This window comes from Struthio camelus, chromosome 15, assembly GCF_040807025.1.
Source record: "Struthio camelus isolate bStrCam1 chromosome 15, bStrCam1.hap1, whole genome shotgun sequence".
NCBI lineage: Eukaryota > Metazoa > Chordata > Aves > Struthioniformes > Struthionidae > Struthio > Struthio camelus.
In genome coordinates, this window is record NC_090956.1 from 1,415,734 (window position 1) to 1,436,156 (window position 20,423).

At 52.4% G+C, this 20,423-nt stretch overlaps 1 protein-coding gene across 3 annotated transcripts in view; it reads right to left on the reverse strand.

Moving 5' to 3' along the window:
- The window catches only part of PRKCB (protein kinase C beta), a 149,210-nt gene that overhangs the window by 71,964 nt on the left and 56,823 nt on the right, over window positions 1-20,423 (reverse strand). For all 3 annotated transcript variants that reach the window (XM_068908158.1, XM_068908157.1, XM_068908159.1), the window contains one exon: window positions 18,715-18,797. In XM_068908158.1, the coding sequence (XP_068764259.1) occupies window positions 18,715-18,797 (83 nt within the window). The remainder of the gene's footprint in view (window positions 1-18,714; window positions 18,798-20,423) is intronic.

The window sequence follows — 20,423 nt, forward strand, 5'->3', positions numbered from 1 at the left end:
GTTTCTTCTGGACACCATCTGCAGTTGCGTACAGACAGCATTGCAAACAGAGCTCTTAACTTCTAACAAGAATCTACAGAAATTAAAGCCAAAGCAGTTCAAATGAGAAACATGACAGCTTCTCAGAAGGGAGGCAGAGTAACTAATGGAACAACCTACCGAGGCAGACCAAGGATTTGGTATTTCTTAATAAATTCTAGGCAAGACAAAACAATTCTGATCAAGCTTCGGTTGCTCAGCTCAATGCAGGGTAACTGCAAGACGCCACTAGGTTTGTATTACGCTGAACAATGTAAGGACTCCTTCTGGACTCAAGATAGCAAAGGAAGCGCCCGTTTGAGTTACTGTGGTTACTGAAGGAAGCTGCGGCAGCGAGCGCAGAGCCCTAGCAGCAGCGTGCTGCTTACTGCCCTGCCCCGCGATCGGAGAAACCTGCTGGGAGGGGGGGGCCAGGAACCGAGCCGAGCAGAGCAAGGGGTGCTGCACGCTGCTGTCGGGTGAGCGGTCGTGCTTCAGCGCGGAGGGAGAGCCCAAAGCAAGGAGCTTTTGGACAGGAGGGTGCAGCCCTGCATCCCCAGCGTGAGGCAGCCCGCCCACGCCTTGGGCACGCTCGCAGGCGGCACACACCAGCAGGTTTCTGCCTGGGAGGCTCTGTCTGATCACAGCCCTGCCAGGGGCCCTGGGGAGCACCGAATGGGACTGCCCAAACACTGCCATCTCAACGGAGGAGAGGCATGCCCTGGCTGCTGCAGCAGACCGTGCTCCCGCACCCAGGCAAGGCGAGGAGGCCGGGGGATGCACCCTGGAGGCTCAGTACTCCCAGCTGATCGGGAGAGAGCAGAGGGACGCAAACGATCATGAGACACGGGCAGAAACCTAAAGGCCAGGCCTGATGCAGGAGGGAACATGTTGCAGCATCTCCTATGCAACGGCGGCCTGGCGGCTTGGCTGGCAGGTGGCTTTACAACCCATGAGTGGTTCCAGAGATGCAGTCTTGGGCTGAGCAATGGATGCACCTGGGTCCAACCCTCTGGGACCAGGTACTTGGATATAGCTACAAAGAGCAATCTCAAAAGTCCAACAGACCTCGCTGGCTAACGTTCCTCAGAAATCCCAAATCTAGTTCTGTGTCAGACCTCACTGGTAGCAACAACTGCATCCTAGTTGTGCCACATCAATAGAAGAAGGACCAGAAAAGGCAAAGAGGGACAGTTTTCCCACCGAGGAGCACGGTGAAACCTCTCTGGGGAGCTCCCGAGTGGAGTTGGGCCATTGTTAGCTGATGGACACCTCGAGGCTCTGCAGGCAGCACCTCCCATCAAACACACTGCCTTTCTCTGCGCTGTTGTCTGCAGCCCCACGCAAAGCTCGAGGCCAGCACTTCACCACCAGGAGCTGGGGCACCCCTCCACGTGCAAAACCCCGGAGCTTGCCGTCATGGGCCCGGTCAGCCCAGGCTCTTGCATTGGCTGGACTTCCAGGTGCCCCGTTACTGCCCGCCCCCAGCCAGCCCTGCGGTCAGGCACCCCCTGGCCCAGCTACTCTCAACGCAAGGTGAGGGACAGGAGGGGGTGGTCACAGCTTTCCACACAGCACGTCCAGAGACGCCTTCTCTACTTCACTGCACCCTCCACGCCTCCTGATCCTCCACTGACCAATCTGCTGCGCTTGTTGGGAATAATTTCTCTGGCTGCCTCCAGGGAAGATAGATGGATGCAGCTGCCAAGTCCCAACCCAAATATCATCTGGGAATAGGTTTCTGATAGGATCAGAAGGTTTTCTGACCTTCCCTCTTACTCCCAGGGACTCCTCACTCAAACCAGAACCTGAAGCATGCTCTAGCACCTGATCTTGCACTATCACTTCTCACACCTTGGCAAAGCTCAGCAGCAATTGATTTGTTTCCGTTTTCCGGTGGGCAACCCTGTCTCCCTTCTCCTTCCTCCAGTCCCACTGCTCTTCTGTCATTGTAGCAAGAAGAAAAATCAGTGACGCTTGTTCCAGAGGTCAACAAAAACAGGAAAGAGGTGTAACATCGGGGTTAGTTTCAACAGCACCCTAAATATTCACTCATTTTGAGCCTTGGCTACCAGTGGTGGCCTCCCAAGCTCCAAATGCTCAGCTGGCTTTCAGTCCAATTCCCCTCAGCCTAGAGCACACCAGACATGCAGTGCGCGGCCATGATTTTGAAACCTCATGTGAAACCATGGTCCTGAATTGGAGCTTGCTCATGGGAGCTATTGAGGACTCTGAAGAACATCAAACCAATTATGTTCACACATGACAATATATTTAGGACTCGAGGTTCAGGTCCCGGCTCCTGAAAGTTTCATCTGCCCTCTTGTGCAGTCCTTGTTGCTCTGCAAAGCACTCACCTGAGCAGACCAGGAAGCCGGGAGAGCAAGCATCACACTGGCAAACCACCAGCCACAATATTCAAAGGGTGGGATTTCTCATGCTGGCATCCATTTCTGACAAGCACTCATGTCCCTGCTCAGACAGGACACATTCTTTTACAGTGTTTTTAAATATCAGGATTTCCTCACCCCATGCCACTTACTGGGGCTTTGTGCTTTGCTCCTGGCTTGGCAGTTGAGAGCAGCACGTCCACACTGCTGCTGCAGCACCAGCCTCCCACCTCGGCCTGTGCTGCCCTGAGGGGTCCTCAGCTTTCAAAGCAGCAATGACTGGTTGCCCCAAGCCTGGCACAGCCTGCTGACCTCCCCCTTTACCTCCTCCTTGCTCTGCTGTAAGGAGGCACCTCAAAGATGAGGAGCTCTTGGCAAGCCCTGCTTTTAACTTGAGTGCAGTTCAAGTTCCAAAATCTCTCTCCTGAGACTCTGGAAGCAGGACTGAAGCAAGGGCTGATGCCAATGCCAAGTATCAGCTGGCTTAGCTTCATCTTGGGTTAATTGTTTAAAGGTTAGGGATGAGGCATAGCTCCTGGCTCAGTCATTTGAGCTGACTAGCTTTTTAATGGCCTGGAAAGGTGCCCAGGCATTAGGAAAGACACCTTTTCAAGGCACTGTAAGCTAAATAAATAAAGAGTGGAATTAGAACATAGCCAGGCTTAGCTGCCTTCCCCTTAAATTATTTTTCCCACCATTACCGCATTAAAGCTTTCAGTTAATCACGTTAATATTCTATACGTTCTTTCACAACGCTCCATCTCGCAAGATGCTTCCTTCTAGTAGCGCATTTGTCAGCTGGATAATGAGAAGCCTGAGAGGATGAGGGTTAACAATTAACCTGTCTTCTGGAAACCTCAAGCTACCAAAAGGCAGTTCATTAAGTAATACTGTACTTTTGAAAGCCTTCTGCATTCCCCAGAGACGTGAGAGAGCAGAGAAAAGTTAAACGTGGATTTTAGGCTAAAAGAGGGAGGTGGAGGGAAACTTCCCCATTGCGAAAACTTCAGAACAAGAAAGCTGGAGGAGCTTGTCTCACCAGCACGCTCTTTGCACAAGGGCTTTACAGCCTGCCTCTTGCCCCAGCTCAGCCACGGCCAGCGCTTCCCGCAGAGCCAGCGGTGGGATGAGAGAGGGGCCGGCTACTGCACGAGCCACGGCCGGGAGCCGGTGCCACCAGGCAGACTGCAGAGGCCGCAGCCGGCCGTCCCGCGGGCAGAGCGCGGCCCAGCGGGAGTTACCAGCCGGATGCCGCACGGCACGCAAGGAGCTGGCGAGTGCCAATCTGCGGGCAGGTTAACACCGAGCACCGCTGATCAAAACACCAAAGGACACCACACTGACAAATCCATACACCTTGTAACGAGGCTTACCGGTTTAGCCAGACCCTTGCAGAGGAAATGCTGTAAGCCATCAAAAAGTCACCCTACTTGATTTTCTAATCTGAACTCTGTTTGCACAGCAGCTCAGGACCAGCTCCACAATCAGCTTTGGCCTGTACAACAAGGAGCCCTTTAATCAGCAGGAACCAGCTACACACACCTCCGTATCTCCTGGGGACCGACTCCGAGAGCCGACATGCATCAAGGCAAGGGGGCAGCGCTTATGAGTCCGGATGTCAAGATCAGCTAAAGAAAGTATGCAAACCCCCTCTGCTCCAAGTCCATCTGTCCTCGGCGCAGGGGTCGGCGCGCTCCTAGACAGCGCCGGTCCAGTTCCTCCCTGCTGGCATCCCGACGCAGGAAGCCGTGCAGACAGACTCAGCGCCGGAGCAAACGCTGGCAGAGGTCACGTTTCAGAAGACTTTCCAGGGAGACACTGCACAGGAAGCATTATATCAGCAAGACACAATTGCTAATTAAAGGGATGTCTGCACCCCCAGAGCACTCAAAGTCTCATTCACTCGTTCGCAGCACGTGCCAAGCCCGGGGACTGCTGCCAGCGCCCCTTTACTTAGGGAAGCCGGGTGGCCCGTCGAGCCGATGCTGCGTTACGTAACCCGGAGAAGCCGTGCCAGGCCGGTGTGCCCGGGTGGCTCTCCGATGCTCCGTGCCGGAACGAGGAGGCCGGGGAACACGTGCAGCAGCCTGGGCAGGCTGCTGCACCTCTAGCATAGGCTTAATCCTTTAAATGAGTCTAAAGCAATTAAAACTGACTTTGCTGGAAGCTATTCAGAGGAAGCAGCCCCTGCTCCCTCGCGCAGGGAACGCGGGGGGCCCCGGGACCCTGCGCCCCACGAGCGGCCGCTCCGGGGCACTGCAGGCCCCTGCGGCCACCGCGCCGGGCACCTCCCCAGCAAGGAGGGGTTCCCCACTCGGAGGCGGCATGACATGTCCCCACGGCAGTTCGGGCCTGGCCTGCTGCGGCGAGCCCCAGAGGGTCTGGTTTGGAGAGACCTGGCACCCCGAGGCAGCCGAGGGCTAGAGCATCCCAGAAGAGCCAAAACAGCGCCAGGGTGATGGAGGAGCCCAGGCTTGCTGAAGGTACGGATGTTTCTTTCAATACAAGGGAGCAGGAGAGAGCTGTTTCGTCTTGACTGCTGCTGTAGAAGATGCCAGAAACTCTGGAAATACAGGATTTCATTTCTGAACAAGGCTGAAGTCTTTGTACAAAGAGACTATTTTTGTACTGCAGAGACAGTTTGAGATGACTAGATCACTGCTTATGCAGATGCAGAGAGACGTAAAACAAGAATGGTTAAAAAGAAGTTTGCCAAGAAAAGAAAATCTGCTCGTTCTTCCATCCCACCAGAGCAGAATGGTCTCCTAAAGAACAGGACACAAAAAGCTTTCTTTGGAGCAGAATTGCAAACTGCCACTAAGAGCGTTTTACTGCACTGAGAGGCTCAGACTTGCATGAACAGGGGGGCTGCAGATCCGTCCCTGCGAGTGGAGGGACGCGTGTCCCTGCGAGTGGAGGGACGCGTGCATGTCCTGAGGATGCGGGCAGAAATGAGTGAGTCGAAGTGTTAGCCAGGGAACAAGAGGAGCAAGTGCTGTCTTTGAACTGGTCCCCTGCAAGTCCCTGCCAGCCAGAGGAGGCTGGCTTTTGCTTCTGAGCTCGACAGTGGGTTTCCTGGCCTGACACGGGCTATTGCAACGTTGCATCTCTGATTTGCAGAGCAAACCTTGCAGCTTTCCGTTAGACCCGCGCACGCTGCTTCTGCTCTTACCTCAGCTTGCCCCGGCCTCTCGCGGCGCGCAGGGCGGCACGCGCGCCCTCGGCAGCGCCCGTCCAGTCCCCGGCTCCAGGCTAACAGCAGCCCGAGCTTTCAGGCCAGCTCCCCAAGGAACGCAAGAAATGTGATTCAGAAGTGAGTAATCTACTCACGGCCTTCAAGGTGCTTTGCGCGCAGCCCAGCCGGACCCGTGCTTAGGCTAGGACTCAGCAATCACGGCCCCTTCTGCAGGCCGCATCAGCACGGCGCTGGCTGAACGCCCGTATCGATGCGATACCGCTTTCCCACGGACCTCGGAGAGACGCGCCGACACAGGAGCCTCTCTTTACCAATTCCTTGCAGCAGGGCAGCTGGCAGCATCGATCAGACCGACAATTTATCCACCGCTCCCAGCGGCCGATACCCGTTCGCCCTGTCGAGACGCTGTGCAGCAGTCGCCGGACAACAGCGGCGCGGGGCGAGCGGAGCGGCAGGGCGGCGCGCGGGCTGCCCGGCAGCTGGGGCGTCCTGCTCCGGCCGCTTCTCACGCAACGTCTGCGAGGGCAGCGACCCTGCGCCATACCCCGACCCGCAAACACCGCGCTGCGCGTGGCTTGCGCTTTTATTTACTTCTGCAGCACGTTCGGCTTTGCTCGGCTAAGAGAGGACGTGGCTCGAGAAACGCCTTTGCCTTGAGAAAGGAGAAGGTGAGAGGCGGAGCAGAGCGCCAGACCTTCCTAAATGAGGTGGTCTAGACGAGACAACGTTCCCAAAACACGTCCAGCTCGCTCGGGTTCATCTTTAAGAGAAGTCACCTATGAAGGGCACCGATGCTCCTCCAGCTTCCTTCTGCTGGCGAAGCAGCGCAGGCCGGCTGCGCTCCGCCGCGCCGCTGCCGCGCTCGTCCCCCGGCCCTCGGCGAGGCGGGCAGCCCCCGAGTACACCGAGGGCCGCAGCTAGTTTAATCCTTCGGACTCGCAAGCTTTGCTGGACTCTACAGAACAGCCGCAGAAGTTTGCGTCAAAATTATGCATCCGTACTCCCCCTATCCCGTTGCAGAGAAAGCCTTAAATTGTCTCCTTTGAAGAAGAACTAATACAGTTCATGTGAAGAGACTATTTTAAAAGCGAATTTCATAGCAATTTAAGCAACATAATAGCCGAGCGAACGCAGACAGTCAGCTGTCGTTATCTTGTACCTAATGAAATGCATCGAATGGACTTTAAAAAACACACTTGAATTTCCTCTCACGTTTCCTCCCGGGAAAACCCTCACGGTAGGCAGCCAGGCGGCTGCACGGCTCCCTCCACCTCCTCGGTGCTGGAGCGAGCCGAGCCGCAAGGGCACCGCCGCGCCAGGGCCCCCGCCGCGCGGCCCACAGACGTAGTTTGCTCTCGTTCGCGGCTCTTCAGGCCCGACGTTCACCAGCAAAACGCACCCGACCGTCCGCGTCAGCCTGCGAAACCAGCCGCGGGGCTCAGGCAGCTCTGCCGAGGGCGGCTTGCTCGCTCCACCGCGCCCGAGGCCGGCTGCTTGCCTGCCCTGAACCCCAAGCTTTTTATGCATTTTTGAGTGTAGGAGGACAGCCTGATCCTTCAACTTCTTCTTTTTTTTTTTTTTTAAGACAGACAGATTTACTCACTCTTCCCCTCTTAGTTACATTTCGCATTTCAAGGACATTTCCTGTTGCCCTAAAGCTTTTCCCTTAAGTAATTTTCCAGGTTAATAAAAAAAGCAATGCTATAACCCAATGTAAAGGTCACATCCTCACCGCGCAGCCATGGCTCCGGGCAGCCTCAGGTGCTGCTCGCGGCGGGAGACGGCACCGCTGCTGCCACGCGCCCCAGCCGCCGGCCATCGGCTCGGGAGGCTGCACGGCGCGCGTGGCCGCCTCTCGCCCAGGGTCGAGCGGAGTGGAGGAGACAGCCCAAGCAGCAAACCCTGCCCACCCACGCCACAACCACCCCCGGCTGGGAAAACCTTCAGCGAAGAGGACTTCCACGGGGCTGGAAAACGCCCTTGATGAGAAACAGCTCCAAGAACGAACGAAAAACAAGCAAGGAAGCTCAGGAACAATTAAACAAGAGTGACGTGGCTTCGTTTCAAAGATAAGAGTAATGAACAAACCGTATCTAACATTAAAGGATCGCACTGAAAGTTAAGACATCTCAGAGGAAAACCCAGGTCCTACTAAGGCAAGATGGCAAGGTTGGGGCCCCGTCACTGCGGCCCCTCTCTGTCCATGTTGTGACTCCTCGGAAACCTGCTTCACCGTGCCACGTTTTAGGAACGGTTTGCCGCCGCTGTGCCAATAAATGATACCAAAAATATCTTTCCGTTGTTTAGTGCAGGACAGCTGGCTAGAACCTCAAACACAAGCAAGGCCAACCGCGCGGTGCCGGCGGCCAAGCTCCAGCCGAGGCTTCGTCAGACGGGGAAGGGCGAGGGGTGCACGAGCGCGGCTAACAGCACACGGCAGCTACCGCGTTAGCGGGCCCAAGCCCCGCCGTTTGGACACCAGAACACGGCACTTCTCAGATACCAGACTTACAGCCACAGATAACACCTGCCCTTGACAGCTTTTCTTGACAGCTTCCAGCAAGCTAATATATTTTTCTTGATGAGAGATCTCATCTACCAGTCAGACAGCTACAAAAGGAGATAGATGACAGTTATTCTTTTCTTGCTTCTGCCAACACTGAATAAAATAATACACTTCACCTCTGCACAGCAGGAAAAAGAGGAACTCGGCATTTTCCCTGAACGGTGTTAGCATCTCAATATTGTCTCGAAGCGTTTATTGCATTTCACATGCCCTGAGAGTCTGAAGTCATTTCATTATTGTGCAAACTTTTTGTAAGAAACGGGTTCCCACAGGCGCCTTTGCGCACGCTCCGATACGTTGCAACCGCCTCCTCGACCCTGTAGGACACGGAGCGCAGAGACCTCCCGGGCCGCCCCGGCCGCGCGGCATGCTTGGCTTTCCGGCCTCCTCGCCGACGCCAGCCGGGCAGGCGCACGCAGCGCTACCCACCTTTTCACCTCCAGGCTCTTACGCTTTACACTCACCAACTTCTCATCCGGTCACAGGGCTCCTGAACTACTGGCTGGGTGCAGACCCAACCTAGCTCTCCAACCCGCTCATCTAATCGGAGAGGCAAGAGAGGATGTAAACTTAACAGAGCTAACGGGATACGCAGACATACAGATAGATAGATATGCCTATTACACACACTCACAGAGAGGGAGAAAGAGAGAAAGAGAGAGGACAGCTGTCCAATTATAGGGCTGAAGATATGTGCAAACCTGGCAGGTGATAAAGATTAGCTCCGGAGGAGCTAGGGAAGCCACCTTGCACCAGAAGGTGCTGGGAGGGAGCAGCACAGGTACATCTTCATCCCACAGGAGCGACCGGCTGTCTCTACTGGCACAGCACGCAGTAGGAGTTAGCATGGGCACTAGCACAAGAGGCAGATGGTACACGACGAGATCTGGAGAAGTTAATTAGCAAGACAAGAGCAAGCAGCAAGCGTCAGTAAGGCTCTGAAGACCTGCGTGTGCATCCCGGAGGTATGCGGCTGTTCTGAGAGATCGGGGCTCCTCGTCTCTATGCCAGGACCTAGGTAACAGGGTGTTCCACTGAGCCTGCAGGAAGGCCCTGGTTTGACTGGCATAGCTAGGGAAGGGGAAGCGAGCTGTGAACCAGACTTCCACCCACCGCACACCGAGATCCTGCTGATAACCCCCTGATGCTATAGTATATGAAGGCACTAGGGTCGCTTCTCACCCAAAGAGAGCCGGAAAAGCAGAAATTTGAAGGAGCTGCTAATTTTCAGAAAGTACAAATGGTGCATTTATTTGTTCTGCTTCTGAAATTGCACTGTGAACTGTTACATCCCCGTGCTTGCCCAAATGCTCTAGAGAATAAACCAAACTGCACTGCCACCTTTTATCTGTCTTGGAACATGCACTCTCGTCTACTATAGCTGCTTCACACGGCTGGGTTAGGACTCTGAGGACAGTAAGGCATTCGACCAAGCTGTCAAGACTTCTTTTGCCATAACTCCCATGCAGCACGAGCTGTAGGGTGTGCTAAAGGAGAGATATCCTCTTTGCATGCTGCTATGAGTGTCTAGTCTACAGGACTGGTGACGCCATGCAGAAAGGGACAGGTGTATTCAGGAGAATGAGCGTACTGACTCGATGCAAAGACAGCTTTTGACTCTGAAAATATTTGTATGATCCGTAGCTCTAGCACGTTCTCTATGAAATTTCTCTCTTGTTCTACAAGAGAATGACATCAACACAATATTTTCTTCAGTACACACACACAATTCTGGAGCTTTTCAAGAAAGGAGGCATTCAAGACAAAGAAAATGATTCTGCCTCCAGCAAGCAGAGAGTATGGAAATACCAAAGGTGGCACAGTGATAGCATTACCACCTTATAGTAAGCCCTTCTTGAAGCTGCAAATGCTAGAAAAATTAAATGCCAAGTGAAAATGAAGCTACACCAGCCTGTTACCTATCTAGAGCAACCTGGATATTTATTGATGCATCTTGATTAGCTGACCTTTAACAGGATAATGCAAAGAAGGTCATTTTAATGATTATTTTGTCTACAATTTAAATAATTATTAGCATTCTACTAATAGCTCCAACTATAATTAGGTTTGCCAACTGCATTACATTATACATGCCTGACTTCAGTTCCTGAAGACCTTGCCATATTTCAGAAAACTTCAGCTTGAATGGTCATGCTAACTCTGCCTCTTGCAAACAGGAGAGCTCAGGAGTGCCAGAGCTCATAATAAACATTAGAATAGTTTAATACTGGAAAATGGTCTGTTTTGGCTGGCCATGCTCTCCAGAACAGCTCAGTTTTGACTTTGGCGATGAAAGGGAGAGAACACGACTCAATAACCATAACTAGAATCAGAAGCATTTGTTTTTGCCCCAAAACATCTGCCCTGATATGCCTGGCTATCCCCCTCAAGAGTTGCAGAAGATAGCTACAAAATTGCTCCCAATTTCTCCTAACATCTGTTGCCTGCAGAACATTTATACCACCCTCTGAACTTTCTTTGTTAACCAAAGTCAGCGTGCTCCCAACTCTGTCCCGCTGAAGCTTTTTCAAGCCATGTCATGCCTCCTGACCTTGCTATTTAACACTGCTTCAGGCTGCACTGTAGTACAGGTATGGCTTGTTCCTGTAATCACCAGCACTTCAAAGCTCAACATAGCACGTTTGGACCAAACTAGAGATGTAAAAGGTAAAAATGCCATCGTCTTCAGCTAACCAGTCCTGTATAACAGACTGTCCTCAGCAAGTCTGTTGCCCCAAACGCAGACTGACTATAACGCCTTCAGCCATCAAAAAAAAAAAAAAATCCAGTGATGACTTAAAAGCAATCTACAATGAAGGCAGTGTCTCCAGTACCAGCGTTTACATTTAGAGCTTCATTCTCTGTTGTATGAGGCAGTTAATTTTTACTTTAAGACTTTATCATCTCTGTATAATTAGTCCTCCTCTCCTGGACAGAAGATTCATATTCGGTAGGCTTTTGCAAGGTTAAACATATATACACATTCTGCTCAAGAAGGTTCAAGCACAAGCAGATCAAACAGAAAACTGTTCCAAAGTAGGGCTATTTCATGATAGCAGAAAAAGACTTCGACGTTTCTCTGCTCTCCAGTTATTCTGTTATGCTCTGAAAAGTGTAAAATGTCAGCTTCCCCCCAAGGTTATATGCTGGATATGCACACAAGCTACTATTTCATAAAGCACTTAAGCATATACTTAGCTTTAAACAGACAACAGCTTCATTTAAGTCAGCAGAATCACACAGGTGCTTAAAATTAAGCATCTCTACACCATAAGCACTTTACAGGATGCAAAAAAGTTCTTCCTTGACTCTCAGGTACTAAAAGACACAGGGAGACATCAAAGGGCAAGGTTACATTTTTTTTTCTTTTAATATAATGCTTCTTGGTGTGCTCTGTCACTGGGAATACCTGAATACAGCCACTCTGGGGATGAAAACCAGCAGCCAGCTAGACCGAAAAGCTCCAGACCAGCCTGGGATACGGCTGGAATTGCAGCACCTTATCTGCAGCTGCAGCCAAAGCAGCCTGTCCCTGCTCCTGCTCTGCTCTGCCCCTTCAGGTGCCGAGGATGGGGCTGCCATCCCAGCAAAGGTCACACGGCCCGTCATAATGAAGAACATCATAAGGGTTAAACAAACGCAATAAATTCAACTCATTCTTTCTGCAAGATTTAATTGGATTTTAATACTTGTGAAGGAAAGACACTTGCTAGATTGCTGCACTTACTTACATAAAAAAGCATGAAAAAAAGCATAGCTAAAATTGTTACAACCTCAATCCTATCAGCATCTGACATAATTATAGGCCGCTCTGGATTCATGCCGTGGTTATTAGCAACAACGGAGCAGAGGAAAACTCAAGCTTTGCATCAGTTCAAAATGAAACCTACGTCCTCAGCTGATTCCTGAAGTAGACAGGGCATTGCTGTTTGCTGAAGCAGTTTTTCATCTCCTGATTCAAAGCTCCTTAAGGATCAGATTGCAGGAAGAAGCTTGATGCCCAGTGCAGAAGGCACAAAGTTTGCCCTGTGTGCATCCGCCAGCTATCCCAGCTCACAGTTGTCAAGGGGTAAAAAACAGAGAGAGTCTCCTAGAGGGTTTTGCCAAATGGCATATAATCCAGCTACAAAAGTTTTCTTCCCTGTTAAAATGCCAAGCATCTGCCTTCCTCTCTTCATTTTCAGAAATAACATTAAAAATTAACTAACACCAGCTGGGCAGCCTTTACCTGCCTGCCGAATGGGCAGCAGTGGCAATTCCTGCCCAGCCCCAGCCAGCGGTAACGACAGGCCACAGAGAGCTTGATCAAGGGCTTTTACTCCTGCCCTGGTATCAAGTGGTGCCTCTTCAAATGTGACAACTTAGTTTTAATTTAGGCCTTTCCTTTCTCAGCCAGAGGCTACCCATGGTTAAGCTACAATCTGCCGGACAGCCACGTGTGGGAGGAAACTGCCGGTGATCAGCTCCCACCTGCCTAGCCGGGGGGGCTGCACATTGGGAACGGGGGACCAGGTGCCGGATGGCTCCCCGCTTCTCCTCGCTCCGGTTTGGACAGGGTTGGTGGGGAGAAGGCAGTAAATCAGCCTTTGGCCAAAGCTCTGTGCAGAGTCAGGCGAAGCATCTCCCGGGTACCTGCAGCTCTCCCTGCCTGCTGTGAGCTGCTCTCCGAATGACGAGCAAGGACAAGAAAGCGGCGCCGGGGTGGGCAGGCAGCCCAACTCATGAGCAAAGCCCAGGAGGTGGCATTTGGAGCACAGCTTTCCCTGCTCTCCCCCTGCCAAACCTCATTTTCCTTGAACAAGGTTAAGAGGTTTCAGCATTTCAGGAGCCTTCATTCCAGCTCCCTCTGCTGTAATTGCATTCGCTGGCACCTTTCTGCTATTTCTGCACCACAACAGGAAGAGCCGTTTTCAGCTCTGCCACCTGCGAGCCACGCACGGTGCTCCGGGGCGCCCGCCGCAGCAGGAAGAGGCCAGCAAAACTGTGGGTGCAGCACGGTGCTCCCAGGAGGCCCCCAGCCGCTCGGTTTTGATTTGCGGTTGGGCAGGTCTACAACAAACGGCTCAAAACCCAGCACCCGGAGCCGGGCAGGTTTCAGCCTCTGTTCATAAGGAGGGCAGCACGTGGGTCCTCACCCGGACCCGCTGGAGCGCACGACAGCGCAACGCGGGCGCTTCCAGATCACTGCAAGCACACGCTGACACGGACAGCTCCCGTCCCACCCCGAGCCCCCCGCGCAACCCCTCGCCTGCGTAACGCCCTCCAGCCTCGGCGGCTCTGGGGACGCCCGCTCCCTCCTCGCCCAAAGCCACCCAACGCCCTCTCCAGCTCCAGCGTGCCTCCTCCCCAGCACCAGCCACGGGCAGGGGGGCTCTGCTCACGCAGCATCTTCTTCTTTAGTTAATGCATCAGCTAGAGCAACCTTATAGACAAAGTTTCATCTCTGCATGCACAAATAATGTATATTCTATATAAAAGAAATATAGTCATGTATGTATCTTGTAGTCTGAATTAGGTCCGCAGGCTGCTGGACTTGCAAGTGGGTCTTGCTGCCCCCGTTTTCTTTATGAGTTTTAGATGACAGAGAAAATAGAGGAGAGAAAGTGGCAGTGCTAGAGCTAAATCTACATGGCTAGAAGGAATTTCACAGCATGATGTTACTTAGCAGGAAAGGTCACGGAGAAGCCTCCGCCAAAGCCGGCTGCACAACGAGAGGGATTGCAGGCGCACACCCTGCTGCCCCGGGAGCGCACGGCAGACAGTAATTGGACTGATGGTGGCAGGGCGCTCTGCCGCTTTATCTACATGCCTAATTTTGGCCTTGTGCAGAGGGACCTGGACGCGTGCGCGCACAGGAGAGTTTGTTAGCTTGCCTGGGTGACCCAACTCAATTAGGAGGCACTTCCACGGGGGGGTGGGGGGAGCAAAATGTCACCTTCTATCGTTCTTGCTTCATTTCCCCCTGCTGTCTTCAGTTCTCCTTGCCTCATTACGTCAGCCTCTCGCTTTGGAGGAGCAACGCTAGAGAGAGAGGGAGGGAAACTACCCAGGAAAACCAAAGGCATGAAGTTGCATCACGGGAAACCACCTCCTCCCTCCCAGGCGACTTCACGCCCTTGAACGGCCCAGCCTGGACAAGCCCTGCAGTGACAGGGGCAGCGTGGTTAAGCTGCTTGTGTGCACACATGCACACACACACACAAATAGACTTTTCCACTGCTTCACTGCACAGATCTTGACCGTCTCTCTTTGGCACAAACCCAAAGGGTTCAGACCGCGAAGAGAAAGAGATGCTTATACCCCGGTCGAGCCCCATCCAGGCAGCAGAGCAACGGAGCCCTGCGAGCAGAGCAGAGAGGGCAGCAGCTCCCGCTCGTGCCTCCATTAGAAGACCTGGTTGTCCCCCGCGTGGCCCCCGCTGCAGACTAACAGTCCACAGACCCCACGGGCTTGCGTCCTACAGCCTGACTTTGGTGCTGCCCCCCCTCTCGAGGCCGTCTCCCCCTTGGCAGAGCACCTCCAGCCCTTGGCACGTAGCTGCCTTCAGAGAAACGGCCACTGACGCTGCAGCCGCTCCCTAGAGAGGTTGTCCGGGAGCCTGAGCTGGGAACGGCATCTGCGTTTTCCCAGCTTCCATCCCCGCCGCCTGATCCACGTATGGCCGGCCGGCCGGCCGCCTGGACCTCCCCGGAGGCAGCCTCCCCGTTCGGCGAGCGATTCGAGGCGATTTCCAACGTCCTGAGCTACTTCAGCTCAGTGCGTTCCAGTTAGCGTCACGAGACGTTAACCTCCGTTATCCTCCGTACACGAGGAATTGTTCGCAGGGAAAGAGGGAAAAGCTTGACGTGCCTCTTCTCTGACTTTGTCACTCAACTCGTCCCACTGTTTGGGCTCCTGAGTTCTTCCTCTTTTCTAGGAAAGGAGCGTGGGGAAGAAACGCTCCTACACTGGAATGCAAAGGTTTCTCTCGTTTATAAACAGACTATTGAAAAGTAAATTTTAAAGATCACAAAGGCAAGAAGGTGCTAAGTATCTAGAGCAGAAAGCCCGTCCCATGCTTTTGTCACCACTCAGGGACGTGGGGAACGTCCCTGCTTCTCCCCAACCCGGGAGCTGAGACAGATCCTCCATCCCACAAGCACCCAAGGGAGCGATGCTGCCACGCGCGGACCCGGCTCTCGCTTCCCTGCGCCCGGGTGCACGCCGGGGACGGGACTGCCTCGCCACGCAGCTCTGGGCGATCACGCCGGGCACTGCGGCCAGCTCAGCTCACGCGGCTGCCCGGGTGCAGAAACGTGCTCGAGGAGGTTCCCAACGCCTTTCAGTGAGGACACCGAGACCCTCGGGCAGGGTGAGGGGAGATGAGGAGGAGGAGAGGGAGCTTATTCACACCCATTATTTTAGGCACGTAACTTCAATGCTATTTAAAAAACAAGTAGTTCAGAGCCCAAACTGCAGAAAGAGCTGGTGCCTCCGAGGGGTGATTCAGAGCCCCCCGAGGTGGCACGCCTGCAGCAGCCTATCTTCATCCCCCCGCCTCCTCCTTCACGCTCTTCCCTGACTCAGGCTTTGCAGACACAGAGGAACCCCAGCAAACCAGAGACCTCCTGTGCAAAGGAAGAAGACCTCTCCCCCTGTTCATCACTGTCCATTTAATAGCAGTGGGCTGCAGGGAAATTGCACACTTATTTCAGAGCTGCCACAGCACGGACCGAGGCACCTGGGCCCAGGAACAAACCACCCACTGATCACTTCAAACACGATCAACATGTTAAACCAGCATCACGGTGGCTGATTCTGGCCTTTAGGTTCATGAAGCAGTGCTGCAGACCAACAGTCCACAGCATCAGAGAGCGTATTTTAGGATGCATTAGTCTCTCTTGGGTTGGCATCTCTATTGCATTTCCTTTTCCCCTCCAATAACTGATTTTTAAGGTTCAATAGCTACCAATTCACTCTAATTAGCAGAAATCCCTGTGGAGAAGAAAGCCTTTAGTGAGGAAAGTGATAGTCATAGGCAGAGTGCCCAGGGGGAAAAATAAAACAAAAAAAAAATAAAAAGAAAGGGAGAGAGAGAGGGAGAGGGAGAGGGAGAGGGAGAGGACAGTATATCTTGACTAACTGTCTGATGGGAAGTGGAAATAAAACTGGGCTTATCGAACTGTGCATAAGCCACACTGCAGTCCATGAGCCCACAGAGCACCTCAGCCCCAGAAGGAAAGCCAAAAAGTGGTATTTGGCAACGTGTTTCTGTATCAGGAGAGCCTGGCTAAAATCCACTAGAAGAGAAGTTATCGGGAATCAGCTCGCTACATGCACAGCTTCAGGACACTGCCCATTTCAAGGCACACTCACGACTCCCCTTTCCTGGGCAGGTTCAAGGCAGGGGTTTTCCAAGGCTGTTCCTGTAGCACATCCAGCAGCTGTACTCACAGTATTCATGGAGCTGTTAGCGTAAGCCAGCATGGACACTAACCCGTCTGCTTGAAAAAAGACACCTAGCAGGGCAGCTCTCGTGCCCCCAGTCTGTTGAAAACATGCAAAAGCTTCACCTGCCTCTTGCACACAGCCCTTCATCATCCCCTCATTAAAGCCAGCGCTGCGCCAAGCATCCTCTCTGGAAGCGAAGGAGCCTGTCAAGCAAGCGGTAGCACACTTGAGGGCACTGTGTTATGCAGCCTGAAGCTGGAGTGCTGAGGAGCAACAAATAAAAACGCTCCAAGAAATCACTGAAATTGAAGCGGGGACAAACCGGAAACTTGACTATGAGTCTTAAGAGGTGTTGGAACAAAAAAGCATTGCAGGACTGCGCAGGAGCCCCTCGCTGTCCCCAGGCTGCACTGGGTACGTGTCCAGGAGCCAGCTGCTCGGTTTCAGATGAGCGCTTGCCAAGTGTCCAAGGATAAGCTCTCAGCTCCTTTCTTTACCCCCATTTGGAAAAGCGGAAGCACAGTTGGACCTGTAAGACCTTACACAGCAGCAGCTAGAAAGCTGGTCTGAAAGAGCCTGGCACTTCATACAAATATTCATCCTGAATGAAGATGGATGAGCCACCTCTTGGAAAGAGCCCCATCGCATTTACCGGCACACCTGTGAGCAGTGGGTCAGGCTCTGCAAAGGAAGCAGCAATTTCCCTGAACAGCAACTCACATCGCCTGCACCAACGCAAGAAGGGGCAGGGGACGTGGGAGGACAGCAGGCAGCTCAGGGTCAAAACAGTGTTTCACACGGGTAGGACCCTTGGCTGAGTATAGGCAAGCTGGATGCCACGGGCTGTCTGATGCCTGGGTGCTACAAGACATTTCCAGCGAAAGCATCCTTGAGACCCCACAGATTTAGCAGGGTTTAGGAGAACCTCTTCCCAGCCAAGGGCTCAGGCTCGGCACTTCCCAGCTTCCCGGCCCCCAGCACGTGGCACTCGAAATGCACCACGCTGTTACCCTATGCTTATACCGGAAAGGTGCCAAAACCCCCTCGGGTCTGCTCTCTTTGACACCGTCACCGCCCTTCCCTGTGAGCCCCCTCCTCAGTCACCGAAAGCTACCATTAATCCAAGTCACGGCACACAACCTCCATTCGGGCAGGGCGACTGACAACATGTATTTAGCCTCCACCTTCGGTTGTGCGTTAGACTTCCTGCTCCCACTGCTTCTATTTTTAAGGGTGAGAGTTCTGGTGCGCAGTAGTTTCCCCAATTCAATCTCCTTTCTCCTAGCTGTTCCCTGAATTAGCCAGTTTCCACGGTAAAACACAAAACCTGCTAGACAGACCCGAAATGCCCTGGCAGAACCATGCAGAGAAGCTTAAGCGAGCTGCGCCTCGCTACTCCATCTCTGTCACTCGCCCCCAAAAGCGCTGCGAGTCACCAGAAAATTAAGTCCCTGTGAAAATGAGGATGAGGAATTAAAGTCAGCTGGCTTTCTTCCAGTTTCTTTTTTTTTTTTTTAAAGAATATCAGTAGGTACCTGTTATAATTCCTTCAGGTATTTCACTTGTGAAAAAAAGGAATTGATCAAGACAGATTCAAGTCTTGCCAGGGGAGAGAGGCAAGCCCAGGGCAAGCTGGCCAGAATCTTCTACTGGAGGATTAAAATAGCTCTTTAGCACTTAGTGCTTTTATATATGTTAATTAAGCCCAAATCCAAAAGGTCTGTTCACTTGGCAGACACCTTCCACACGAGCATAATTTTACCAATAGGGAAACTGAGGCTGTGACTCAAGGGACAAATGGGAGACGGGACACAGCTACGGCCTGTCAGCCCAGGACTGACACCAGCACAGTCTCTGCTTCACTAAGAGCAAGTTATTGGATGATTTGAAAGTACTTTAGGTGTCTCAAAATAGGAGAGCCCACATCGCTATGAACAGCAATGAATTAGAGGTGCATGTGAAATAACACAGAAGCGTTATCAGCCAAAACAGCTAGAGGAACGTCTTCTCTAAAGCGCTGCAAAGCAAAGAACGATCAACAGACAAGTGTTGCAAAAGGATTCACAAAACACCGTGTTGCATTTTCACTAGAGATTATGAGAGCAGCTACTTACATCAGAAGCAGGGCCTTTATCAGCACCGGGGCAGGAGAAAGTAACAAATTCATGGCACCGCTTGTGTACGACGAAGCAGCAAACTGCAAAGGGAAGACAGCAAAAGCGTCAGAGGTAGGTTGGGGGATCTGCACCACACCAAACCCGAACCTGAGGCTCTTTCACAGACACACGCTTTTATATGTGGAAGCATGCTGAAGCATTAATCTTTTGTTTCTTTATCAACATGATTAATTAGCATCTGATTAGGGCCACACTCCAAAATTGTGTTTTATGTTATAAACAATAAAACTGCTTTTAACTCCAATTTATCAGAAGAGGCAACTAGGACGCTAAGAAGGTTTCTTATAAAGCAAGCTGTGGCAGAACTTAAAATCTTATTGAATACGATCAACTGGACGGGACACGTCAGTAAAACGAAGCGGAAGCAACGTTGAACGAGTGTCAAGCGAGGGCTGGGAACCCACATTATTCCCCCCAGCTCCCTGTCGCTCACTGTAAACGCTCTGCTGTAATCCTCATGTATAAAAAAGGAAGTTATCCGGCATAAAGGGGTATCAGAGCTGAAAAGCACTTGTGTTCACAAAACGTATGATTGCGCTGATACAAACAAGGGCACAATTTTCCTCCCACAGCTCTGCTGCTCTTCAGCAAAGCCACAGCCGCGTTTCGCCGGGCCAGGAAGACGCCCACCTCTGCCCCTCCTCGCACACGGAGGCGGTGGGGTCGTCCTTCGGGTAATCCTAACGTGCCAAGACTGGCAAACCCGAGCATCCAGAGGGGAATCCCTACGCCTCACACCGGCAAACCCCTCCGGCGCGGAGCTGCCAGCGGCGCCTCTGCAGCCCGCGCAAAGGCTGGCTCTCAAAGGCCAGGCGGCTTTCCTAAAAAACGTCAAGCGAGCACCTCTCTCTCATAGCGTAAAGCGATTCAAAGAAATCGAACAAGATAAAACCACTGGAGTAGTGCAGAAATCAAAGTTGCACGAATATAGGATTTTTAAGGAACAAGGCAAGTGACGCTTGCCATTACATTCACAACCCCCTTACTGTGTCCTGCTACTTCCAGCTTCAAATTCATTTTCCTTTCCGCGCTTTTCATTATTAAAAATAAATAAGTAAATAAATAAAATTAAAAAGGAAAAAAATGAAAATCAAACATAGACTGTTTGAGAGCTGCCAAGGACCTTTTCCTCCTAGGGCCTCTCACTTGCTTTTGTGTGTCTACCAAATAAACGTTTTCTTGGAAACACTGTTCACCATTTCTGTCATTCGTATAGGGAGACAAGCATCTGGGAAGCAGGAAGGAAGAAATCAGAACTCTATTAGCAAAGATTTGCTCTGAAGCGCGTGTATAAATTTAATGTGCCTGCAAGCGGCATTCAAGCGCGGGCGCTGCCTGGAGGCTCCAGGCCGCTGCCGAAACCCAGACCGCAGCAAGGGAAGTTTCCATCGGAGCTGGCACAATTTTAGCTTTCTAAAGAAATAAGATTACTACTAGGCTGAAGAGTCCTTCCCAGCGCCGTTCCTCCCCCCAGACGAAAGAGGCTGCTGAATACGACCCGGTCTTTGAAGAGCAGGTAGAGGAGAGAGGCCGGTGGCTCCCCATGGCGCTCTGCAGGCTGCCAAAGCCCAGCTGCCCCCGTCGCTTCTCCAAGGAGCCCACGCGGCGAACGCGGGGCGCTCGCCCGGGCTCAGCTCCTCGTGCAC